Raw genomic sequence first — 12,444 nt, forward strand, 5'->3', positions numbered from 1 at the left:
CCTCCCCACCCTCCTCCCCCTCTCCACCCAACAGGTGAAGGATCGACTGAAAATGGAAATGGGAAAGGGAAAGGGAGAAGGGGAATTCACAATAACGTGTGGACAAACCCCCTTCACCGAGGCAAAAACCAAATTGGATCTTCCTGAAAAACCCGTTGAAAAACATTCAAGGTGTGCTCACACGGTCGATGACGCAGCCAACGGAATGGCGGCCAACGATTCGAATGTTGGTGAAAATGATATCAGTCAACTGCCAGGTAGCAAAACCGATTTGACGCGGTGATGTTTTCAAGTGTTGTAATTACCTTCAGATGGCATGTAGAGTATACCTTTTTTTTCATTTGTTGCAACACCGCGTTTCCATTCTGAAGTGCATTCTCCCCATTCTTTGCACTGGTATAGTTAAGGTGTTGTACAACACTTCTTTGAATGTTGCACTACATATGTGTGCTTATAGTACCAAACCACAAGCTGGTGATTTCTGTAATGTAAAAAATGGCGGGTGGCTTTTTTTTTAATCTTTGTTTTCGAGGCTCCGTGACTTTGTTTACTAGCGGGCACCTAGAGCTGGTCAGTCTGTGCACCGTCGTCTGGATTTGTCTTCGATCCGCCAAACAGCTACTGTAATCTGCTGAGAATTTTAGGATCCACCTAGCCACCTAGTCTTTGTGATCCACTGATTCGAAAAGCCTACTTTTTTTGTCTCTACCCTCGGCGTTCTTAGGTTTCGCAAGATTCTAGATCATTGTGTTTGGAGGTTAATTTTGGATCAGCATTTGACAAACAACTTAACCGCAATGAAGTTTGTACAACCATTTTAAGTATCTTTGACGTGAGCTGCATGGAACACGGATGCATAACAATTGTGTGATGCACCGGTACAAAGCTGCGTTCCAGCACGCCGCTGCCTGGTACTTGCCACTCCCCCAGCATTCGAGGGCCGAACCTATGCCCGAGCAGCCATGGCACTCTACCTGCTGCTGGTGCCTCTCCTTGCCATCATCCCCTTCCTGCTCAGACGCTCGGCGCCGCACGCGCGTCTCCCGCCGGGGCCGTGGGCGTTGCCGGTGATCGGCCACCTGCACCATCTCGCCGGCGCGCTCCCGCACCGCGCCCTGCGCGACCTGGCCCGGCGGCACGGCCCGCTCATGCTGCTCCGCTTCGGCGAGGTCACGGCCGTGGTGGCCTCGTCCCCGGACGCGGCGCGCGAGATCATGAAGACACACGACCCGGCCTTCGCGTCGCGTCCCGTCGGGCCCATGTCGCACCTCTGGTTCCAGGGCTCCGAGGGTCTCGTCTTCGCGCCCTACGGCGACGGGTGGCGCCAGCTCCGCAAGATCTGCACCCAGGAGCTCCTCAGCGCCCGCCGCGTCCACTCCTTCCGCCCCGTCCGCCAGGACGAGCTGCGCCGCCTCCTACGCTCCGTCGCCTCGCCAACGGGGTCTTTCCCGGTGAACCTGACGGAGATCATAGCGGCGTACGTCGCGGACTCCACCGTGCGCGCCATCATCGGCAGCCGCCCGTTCAAGGGCCGCGACGCGTGCCTGAAGCTGTTCGAGGACATGTTCCGCATGATGCCCGGGCTGAGCCTGCCGGACCTGTTCCCGTCCTCACGCCTCGCGATGCTCATCAGCCGCGAGCCCGGCCGGATCAAGCGCTGCCGCCACGCGATGCTGGAGATCATGGACGCCGTCATCCAGGAGCACCTCGAGAGAAAAGCCACTGTCGGGGGAGAAGACGAGGACTTGGTCGACGTGCTCCTCGGGCTCCAGAAAGAAGTCGGCTCCCAGCACCCGCTCACCACCGAGAACATCAAATTCGTCATGATTGTAAGGTCTTCCGGTACTCCAACGCAGCAATCTCCAATCTCCACGCCATGCCATGCATGCGCGCCACGGATCATTGATCTTCAGTTAATTCCTTTGTTGCTCTCACATGTGCATGCAGGACATGTTCGCCGCCGGCAGCGAGACGGCGACGACGGCGCTGCAGTGGATGATGGCGGAGCTGATGAGGAACCCGAGAGTTCGGCACAAGGCGCAGGAGGAGGTCCGGCGGGAACTGGCCGGCCACCACGAGGTATCGGAAGACAGCCTCGGCAACCTCCACTACCTGCACATGGTCATCAAGGAGACGCTCCGGCTGCACGTGCCGGGGCCGCTGCTGACGCTCCGGCAGTGCCGCAGCGCGTGCCAGGTGCTCGGCTACGACGTGCCCGAGGGCGCCACGGTGCTCGTGAACGCGTGGGCGATCGCCAGGGACCCCGCGCACTGGGACTCGCCGGAGGAGTTCGTGCCGGAGAGGTTCGAGCAGGATCAGCAGGGTGGCGGGAGGGACTTCAAGGGGACGGACTTCGAGTTCATACCGTTCGGGTCGGGTCGGAGGATGTGCCCCGGGATGACGTTCGGGCTGGCGCACATCGAGCTCGCGCTCGCCGCGTTGCTGTTCCACTTCGACCTGGAGCTGCCCGGTGGCGTGGACGCGGCGGGGTTGGACATGACGGAGGAGGCTGGCATCACCACGCGGAGGAAGTCCGACCTTCTCGTGCTCGCTACCACCCGCGTTTCTGTACCAGCAAAGTAGACCTTGCTACTTCGCTACTGGCAAAGTAAACAAAGCAGGAAATACATACTCTACAAACGGATCCATACATATAGTAGGTAAACTAAGATGTTCTTATTTCAAAATCGATTATGCCATATATTGATTCTCCATACCCATGCCTGAAATGCATACAAAAAGTCATTCTAGACATAGGTTGACTATAATATTTTTCTATTTTATTTGGGTGCGCCTGGAGATCAGTCACCTGAGACTTAATAAGTTTCAGTCGCTGACATCAGTAGCTTATTAAGCATGTGTACTACTTTAGTTTTAGCGTCCATTTTTATGCGTTCGCATTTTTCACTAGAAAAAATGATTTGTGCAGCCATTTAGGACATAAGAAAAATCTTAGTAGTAATTTACGCGTAACAAGAAAAGACACAGTTGCAACCCACATGTAAGTGGAAATTCTTAGTTGCGACGCATGCGTAACTGGAAAAAAACTCAGTTGCAACCCACATATATGTGGAAATTCTTAGTTGCAACATATGCGCAACTGGAAAAATCTCAGTTGAAAAAAAAAATCAGTTGCAACCCACATGTAAGTGGAAATTCTTAGTTGTGACGCAGGCGTAACTGGAAAAATCTCAGTTGCAACCCACATGTATGTGGAAATTCTTAGTTGCAACATATACCTAACTGGAAACATCTCAGTTGCAACGCTCATGCAATTGGAAAAAAAAAATCAGTTGCAATCCACATGTAACCGAAAAAATCTCAGTTGCAACCCACATGTAACTGGAAATATATGGTTTGCAACACATGCGCAACTAGAGTGCGCAACATAAGCGGTTCCATGGGAGAGAGAAAGAAGCCTTGTAGATAAGAACCGTCACCATAAGCCCACTCCACAAGCCCACTCCACGAGGCCCGCAAAAAATAAGTCAGCCCGTTTACGCGTTGGGCTAACAACAACACAAACACACACAAACAACCCAAAAGTTAGAGCATGAATCTACAAGCACAAAATACAAATCTCCAAGCGACTCAACTTAAACTTATTAAGTATCATGCGCCTGATTTCCAGCAAATCCGATTTTATTTCAGGATGGGTTGCACTAGCTGTTGGATCTAATTTTGATTTTCTCTACACACGCTAAATCTTAACCAGAAAACAGATGGCGTCAACTTAAAAACATAATAAAATCTATGGCATAATAAAATCTATGGCGACATTACTCCGAGGAGGGGAAATCCCGGCCTTCACATTTATGGATGAACACAACAAGATTTAATTACCAAAAAGAAGTCTCAAGCATTTGAATGTGTCTAGAAAACAAAACAAAAAAAAACTCAAATTTGTGTGGAGGTTTGTGCTTAAGTTTGGGCAATTAATTTTTATTAAGATTACAACTCTAAAAAAAATTGCAGGCTATCTAAAGATCGACACACATAGATTCGGGGTGCTATTGACAGATGTAGGTTGTACAGGCTACATGCAACCAACTTGCATGCCTACATTCTAAAAGACTATAAAGATGCATTTTGTGTTATTTGTTTAGAAGATGGTTGATTCGTGTTGCCACTCTCAGCTACCTTTGAACCGTGAACTTTGTTGATCTAAACTAACGGGAGTGATGTTTTGGAACATGGGAGCATATGCTTCCTATATTTTGAAATGCATCTTATACATATTTTAAACTTTTTAAAAATTGAAACAAAAAATTCGCACGTACATCTTCATGTGCTACGCGCTCACAAAGTCGTTTCATAAAAAATGAACTTATCATGTGACGTGTGTAAAAAAGACAAAATTCAGTGCTGAAAACAATGCTTTTCACAGGATAAGTTTTCTCTTTTTTACATAGTCCACAAAAAATATTATTTTTTCGTGAAACTTGACACATACACATATATTATGGAGATGTACATGTAGAATTTTTTTTCAAAATTTTTCCACACTTCGAAATATGTTTTGTTGATATAGGGAGCATACGCACCCGGGAGCCGAATTGAATTTCCGTAAACTATGCAATACGATTAAGTTTATGTATCCTTTAGATGGAGTGGTCGGTTCTATGCTCCCCTTTGGAAAGAAAATAATATGAATGTGTCCGTTGAGTTGCTCAATACACTACCCACTCATACAAAATGTAAAAATAATAATCTTAAAGCTAATATATATGAATTGATTCATATATATAGTTGTAACCCGCACCTCGTATCCTTTTTAGCGATCTAACTTTAATGATTGGAGAGCAATACGACAAGACGTGGTGAGGCGCGATGGTTGATGCGCTGCCAACTCATCATGCTCTCATAATCATCATGATATATGTTTTTTCATGAAAAAACAGAGCTCTCATTGTCATTGTTTGCTCGAAAAATAATCTTCTACAAAATATGAGCAAGTATGCATAAATGTCACAATACATCCTTATTTTCCTCAAAAAAATTACTACTTGTATCATACGCAAATAACACAAGATAGATGGAAAAGTTGAATATGTATAAGATCGGAAATAATGGTCATATTTTTATATGCAAATTAATTTTATAGTTTTGTTATCATACATTGCGTAGGCCCACGATTTTTTTGATTTAATATCATTTTTTATCCCGTGCCATGGATCATGACAATTTCACCTCACTTGAGGTGGCGAAATAGCCATTAAAGGATGCGAATGAAATCGAACGAGGATAATGAGTTGCAAGTTTCCTTTTTAGAAACAGCCAAATACAACATAGATGGACATTCGGGAGGAATATACTTCACGTGGATTTCTTTTCCGCCGCGCGGAAGATCCGGGGCATTTTACTTGGCGTCAGGAGAAATACAATGGAAGTACTAGTAATTCGCATGGGGAGTTTCACATAAAACTTCACATGTGTAATAGAGTTGGTAACTTTATATGGAGTTTTGTCACCGTGTATGGTGCAGCTCAGAAGGATTCCAAAGATATTTTCCTTCGTGAATTAGTGAATCTAGCAAAAGATAATCCACACCCTATCATCATTGGGGGGTGGGGCTTCAACTTGCTACGGTTCCCTTTTGAGAAGAGTAGAGGCAGATTTGATAATCATTGGACCTTTCTATTCAATGCAGTCATTGACAGTTTGGATCTAAGAGAAGAGTTTATGATAGGAAGGCAGTTTACTTGGGCAAATAACCTTCCTGAACCTACTTATGAGAAACTAGATCGTATACTGATGGACACCAACTGGGAATCAAAATTCCCTATGGTGTCGGTACGTGCTATAGAACGCATAGTAGGTTTGCTAGATCATGCTCCCATTCTTTTGACTACTGGAATATCTACACCACCATCGACTCAGTGTTTCAAGTTTGAACTCGGTTGATTACAACGGGAAGGTTTTCAGGCTATGGTCAAAAAGGTTTGGGAAAGACCAGTTTTCGGCAACTCCTCTTTACAGAGGTGGAATTAATAAAATGCGGGCTTTACGCAAACATCTGTCTAGTTTTGCCTGCCATACAACCGGTTTATTAAAAAAAAGAAAAGCATCATATAGCATCGATTATAGACGAGCTTGAGGCTTTTGCAGAAATTAGGCCGCTCACCGCACAAGAAATTGAGCTTAAAAGTCAATCGAATGCGGAGATAGAAAAACTTCTGCGAGAGGAAGATCGTAAGTGGTACTACTAACTATCTAAGGCCCAATATATTCTTGAAGGGGATTCGAATACAAGTTAACTCCATAGTATTTCCAATGGCACACATAGAAAAAACTTATTCGTTCTCTGATTCAGGAAGAGGGCACGATTGAAGGTCATGAGAATCTTAAATCTTATAGTACTAATTATTACAAAGGCCTGTTCGGCGCACCTGAGGAAGGTAACTTCTCTATGGGTGAGTCCAGAACAAAGAATATTCCTCAGGTTTTAGATGAGAAAAATTACTTAGTTACTGCACCTTATTCAGAGCATGAAGTAAGAAAAACTATTTTCCAAATGGAGCACAAAAAACCCCTGGTCCTGATGGCTTCCCAGTTGAGTTCTATCAGTCTTTCTGTGAAGTACTTTGGAGTTGTTCGGTTCTCTCCATTCCGGACAGCTTGAGTTGTTCCGTCTGAATTTTGGCGAGATAATGGAGGCAGAAAGGATCCAACAATATCAACCTATATGCCTTCTTAATGTTATCTTTAAAATTTTCACTAAAGTCGCTACGATTAGATTGAACTCAATAGCTGACCATGTAGTTCACCCTTCTCAGACTGCTTTTATGCAAGGATGTAACATCCTAAACGGGGTGGTGATCCTTCATGAAACATTCCACGAACTACATCGGAAAAAATTGAATGGGATCATATTAAAAAATGACTTTGAGAAGGCATATGATAAAGTTAAATGGTCTTTCCTTCAACATACTCACAAAATGAAAGGCTTTTCTAATGAGTGGCGTGCTTTAATTCATAGCTTCTTCTTGGGAGTAAGTGTTGAAAGGATCGTATGCCGCACCTAGAGGGGGGGTGAATAGGTGCTAACCAATTTTTAGTTCTTTTTCAATTTAGGCTTGACACAAAGGTAAATTCTCTAGATATGCAACTATATGAATTTACCTATATGACAAGGTCAACGACTAAGCAAGATATAGCTACGCAATATATATGGGAGATAATAGGATAGAGGTAACCGAGAGTGGAGCACGCGGAGACACGGAGTTGATTCCCGTAGTTCCCTTCCTTTGCAAGAAGGTACGTCTATGTTTGGAGGAGTGTGGTTGCTATGAAAGCCAAACCAACGCCACGAAGGCTTCACTCAGGTCTCCTGTGAGCAACACCACGAAGGCCTAGCCCACTTCCACTAAGGGATTTCCTCGAGGTGGAAATCGGGCCTTTACAAGGTTCTTGGGGCATGATACGTCTCCGACGTATCGATAATTTCTTATGTTCTATGCCATATTATTGATGATACCTACATGTTTTATGCACACTTTATGTCATATTCGTGCATTTTCTGGAACTAACCTATTAACAAGATGCCGAAGTGCCGCTTCCGTTTTCTCGCTGTTTTTGGTTTCGTAAATCCTAGTAACGAAATATTCTCGAATTGGACGAAACGAAGACCCGTGGGACTATTTTTCCACGGAGCTTCCGGAAGACCGAAGAACATACGAAGTGGGGCCACGAGGTGGCGACACCACATGGCGGCGCGGCCAAGGGGGGCCCGCGCCGCCCGTGGTGTGGGCCCTCGTCGGGCCCCCGACTCGCCCTTCCGCCTACTTAAAGCCTCCGTCGCGAAACCTCCGAGGCGAAAAACCACGATACGGAAAACCTTACCGAGACGCCGCCGCCACCGATCCCATCTCGGGGGATTACGGAGATCTCCTCCGGCACCCTGCCGGAGAGGGGATTCATCTCCCGGAGGACTCTACACCGCCATGGTCGCCTCCGGAGTGATGAGTGAGTAGTTCACCCCTGGACTATGGGTCCATAGCAGTAGCTAGATGGTTGTCTTCTCCTCATTGTGCTTTATTGTTGGATCTTGTGAGCTGCCTAACATGATCAAGATCATCTATCCGTAATTCTATATGTTGTGTTTGTCGGGATCCGATGGATAGAGAATACCATGTCATGTTAATTATCAAGTTATTACATATGTGTTGTTTATGATCTTGCATGCTCTCCGTTACTAGTAGAGGCTCGGCCAAGTTTTTGCTTTTAACTCCAAGAGGGAGTATTTATGCTCGATAGTGGGTTCATGCCCGCATTGACACCGGGACGAGTGACGTAAAGTTCTAAGGTTGTGTTGTGCTGTTGCCACTAGGGATAAAACATTGGCGCTATGTCCGAGGATGTAGTTGTTGATTACATTACGCACCATACTTAATGCAATTGTCCGTTGCTTAGCAACTTAATACCGGAGGGGTTCGGATGATAACCTCGAAGGTGGACTTTTTAGGCATAGATGCAGTTGGATGGCGGTCTATGTACTTTGTCGTAATGCCCAATTAAATCTCACTATACTTATCATGTCATGTATGTGCATTGTTATGCCCTCTCTATTTGTCAATTGCCCGACCGTAATTTGTTCACCCAACATGCTTTTATCTTATGGGAGAGACACCTCTAGTGAACTGTGGACCCCGGTCCATTCTTTAATACTCGAAATACAAATCTGCTGCAATACTTGTTTTTACTATTTTCTCCGCAAACGATCATCTTCCACACAATACGGTTAATCCTTTGTTACAAGCAAGCCGGTGAGATTGACAACCTCACTGTTTCGTTGGGGCAAAGTACTTTGGTTGTGTTGTGCAGGTTCCACGTTGGCGCCGGAATCCCCGGTGTTGCGCCGCACTACATCCCGCCGCCATCAACCTTCAACGTGCTTCTTGGCTCCTCCTGGTTCGATAAACCTTGGTTTCTTTCGAGGGAAAACTTGCTGCTGTGCGCATCATACCTTCCTCTTGGGGTTGCCCAACGAACGTGTGAAATACACGCCATCAAGCTTTTTTTCGGCGCCGTTGCCGGGGAGATCAAGACACGCTGCAAGGGGAGTCTCCACTTCTCAATCTCTTTACTTTGTTTTTGTCTTGCTTTATTTTGTTTACTACTTTGTTTGCTGCACTTATATCAAAACACAAAAAAATTAGTTACTTGTTTTACTTTACTTAATATCATGCATGTTTTTATTTCACTAGTTAAGCATAATGGAAAACAACAAAAATATGAGAGATCTTTATGAACTTTATCTTGAATTAGGACATGATGTGTTTGAAGAGAGAATTAAAAAACCCATGGAACTTTATATGCATGCTAATGGGAATGTTATTACTATGGATGCTTTGAATACCATTGTTGCTAATGCTATGGAAAATTCTAAGCTTGGGGAAGCTGGCTCTGATGAGCAAGATCTTTTTAGTACCCCAAGCATTGAGGAGAAAATTTTCTTTTATGATTACAATATACCTCCTATATATGATGATAGCCACTTTGTTGAATTTGCTCCCACTACAACTAATAAAATTGATTATCCTTACGTGGAGAGTAATAATTTTATGCATGAGACTCATGATAAGAATGCTTTATGTGATAGTTACATTGTTGAGTTTGCTCATGATGCTACTGAAAATTATTATGAGAGAGGAAAATATGGTTGTAGAAATTTTTATGTTACTAAAATGCCTCTCTATGTGCTGAAATTTTTGAAGCTACACTTGTTTTATCTTCCTATGCTTGTTACTTTGCTCTTCATGAACTTGTTTATTTACAAGACTCCTATGCATAGGAAGCATGTTAGACTTAAATGTGTTTTGAATTTGCCTCTTGATGCTCTCTTTTGCTTCAACTACTATTTCTTGCGAGTGCATCATTAAAACTCGCTGAGCCCATCTTAATGGCTATAAAGAAAGAACTTCTTGGGAGATAACCCATGTGTTATTTTGCTACAGTACTTTGTTTTATATTTGTGTCTTGGAAGTTGTTTACTACTGTAGCAACCTCTCCTTATCTTAGTTTTATGATTTGTTGTGCCAAGTAAAGTCTTTGATAGAAAAGTAAGTACTAGATTTGGATTACTACGCAGTTCCAGATTTCTTTGCTGTCACGAATCTGGGTCTATCTCCCTGTAGGTAGCTCAGAAAATTAAGCCAATTTACGAGCATGATCCTCAGATATGTACGCAACTTTCATTCAATTTGAGCATTTTCGTTTGAGCAAGTCTAGTGGCCTAATAAAATCCATCTTTACGGACTATTCTGTTTTGACAGATTCTGTCTTTTATTTCGCATTGCCTCTTTTGCTATGTTGGATGAATTTCTTTGATCCACTAATATCCAGTAGCTTAATGCAATGTCCAGAAGTGTTAAGAATGATTGTGTCACCTCTGAACATGTTAATTTTTATTATGCACTAACCCTCTAATGAGTTGTTTCGAGTTTGGTGTGGAGGAAGTTTTCAAGGATCAAGAGAGGAGTATGATGCAATATGATTAAGGAGAGTGAAAGCTCTAAGCTTGGGGATGCCCCGGTGGTTCACCCCTGCATATTCTAAGAAGACTCAAGGGTCTAAGCTTGGGGATGCCCAAGGCATCCCCTTCTTCATCGACAACATTATCGGGTTCCTCCCCCGAAACTATATTTTTATTCCGTCACATCTTATGTACTTTGCTTGGAGCGTCGGTTTGTTTTTGTTTTTTGTTTTGTTTGAATAAAATGGATCCTAGCATTCACTTTGTGGGAGAGAGACACGCTCCGCTGTAGCATATGGACAAATATGTCCTTAGGCTCTACTCATAGTATTCATGGCGAAGTTTCTTCTTCGTTAAATTATTATATGGTTGGAATTGGAAAATACTACATGTAGTAACTCTAAAATGTCTTGGATAATTTGATACTTGGCAATTGTTGTGCTCATGTTTAAGCTCTTGCATCATATACTTTGCACCCATTAATGAAGAAATACTTAGAGCTTGCTAATTTGGTTTGCATATTTGGTTTCTCTAGAGTCTAGATAACATCTAGTATTGAGTTTTGAACAACAAGGAAGACGGTATGGAGTCTTATAATGTTTACCATATGTCTTTTATGTGAGTTTTGCTTTACCGTTCATCCTTGTGTTTGTTTCAAATAACCTTGCTAGCCTAAACCTTGTATCGAGAGGGAATACTTCTCATGCATCCAAGATACTTGAGCCAACCACTATGCCATTTGTGTCCACCATACCTACCTACTACATGGTATTTATCCGCCATTCCAAAGTAAATTGCTTGAGTGTTACCTTTAAAATTCCATCATTCACCTTTGCAATATATAGCTCATGGGACAAATAGCTTAAAAACTATTGTGGTATTGAATATGTACTTATGCACTTTATCTCTTATTAAGTTGCTTGTTGAGCGATAACCATGTTTCCGGGGACGCCATCAACTATTCTTTGTTGGATATCATGTGAGTTGCTATGCATGTCCGTCTTGTCTGAAGCAAGAGAGATCTACCACCTTCATGGTTGGAGCATGCATATTGTTAGAGAAGAACTTTGGGCCGCTAACTAAAGCCATGATTCATGGTGGAAGTTTCAATTTGGACATATATCCTCAATCTCATATGAGAATAATAATTGTTGCCACATGCTTATGCATTAAAGAGGAGTCCATTATCTGTTGTCCATGTTGTCCCGGTATGGATGTCTAAGTTGAGAATAATCAAAAGCGAGAAATCCAAAATGCGAGCTTTCTCCTTAGACCTTTGTACAGGCGGCATGGATGTACCCCATTGTGACACTTGGTCAAAACATGTGCATTGCAAAGATCCGGTAGTCCAAGTTAATTAGGACAAGGTGCGGGCACTACTAGTATACTATGCATGAGACTTGCAACTTGTAAGATATAATGTACATAACTCATATGCTTTATTACTACCGTTGACAAAATTGTTTCATGTTTTCAAAACAAAAAGCTCTAGCACAAATATAGCAATCGATGCTTTCCTCTTTGAAGGACCATTCTTTTTACTTTTATGTTGAGTCAGTTCACCTATCTCTCTCCACCTCAAGAAGCAAACACTTGTGTGAACTGTGCATTGATTCCTACATATTTGCATATTGTACTTGTTATATTACTCTATGTTGACAATTATCCATGAGATATACATGTTACAAGTTGAAAGCAACCGCTGAAACTTAATCTTCCTTTGTGTTGCTTCAATGCCTTTACTTTGATTTATTGCTTTATGAGTTAACTCTTATGCAAGACTTATTAATACTTGTCTTGAAGTACTATTCATGAAAAGTCTTTGCTATATGATTCACTTGTTTACTCATGTCATTACCATGAGAGTAATGTTTAACTTCTAAGATTGTAGATGTGCTGTGATACGTCTCCGACGTATCGATAATTTCTTATGTTCTATGCCATATTATTGATGATACCTACATGTTTTA

At 43.2% G+C, this 12,444-nt stretch overlaps 1 protein-coding gene across 1 annotated transcript; it reads left to right on the plus strand.

Annotated features, from left to right (window-relative positions):
* Positions 1–205: 205 nt before the first annotated feature.
* On the plus strand, positions 206–2,583 carry LOC124689832 (desmethyl-deoxy-podophyllotoxin synthase-like). The gene is made up of 3 exons (XM_047223297.1): positions 206–257; positions 898–1,829; positions 1,948–2,583. The coding sequence occupies exons 1-3, from the start codon at positions 206–208 to the stop codon at positions 2,581–2,583; spliced, it is 1,620 nt and encodes a 539-aa protein (XP_047079253.1).
* Positions 2,584–12,444: the final 9,861 nt, after the last annotated feature.

Source organism: Lolium rigidum, chromosome 2 (assembly GCF_022539505.1).
Source record: "Lolium rigidum isolate FL_2022 chromosome 2, APGP_CSIRO_Lrig_0.1, whole genome shotgun sequence".
NCBI classification, from domain to species: domain Eukaryota; kingdom Viridiplantae; phylum Streptophyta; class Magnoliopsida; order Poales; family Poaceae; genus Lolium; species Lolium rigidum.

What these genes read in the sequence shown, in the direction of transcription:
- LOC124689832 (XM_047223297.1), top strand. Translation starts at nt 206, where the DNA reads ATGGCGGCCAACGATTCGAATGTTGGTGAAAATGATATCAGTCAACTG. An exon ending in TGATATCAGTCAACTGCCAG is followed by an intron (nt 258 to 897) that starts GTAGCAAAACCG and finishes GCTGCGTTCCAG; the next exon opens with CACGCCGCTGCCTGGTACTT. An exon ending in ACATCAAATTCGTCATGATT is followed by an intron (nt 1,830 to 1,947) that starts GTAAGGTCTTCC and finishes ATGTGCATGCAG; the next exon opens with GACATGTTCGCCGCCGGCAG.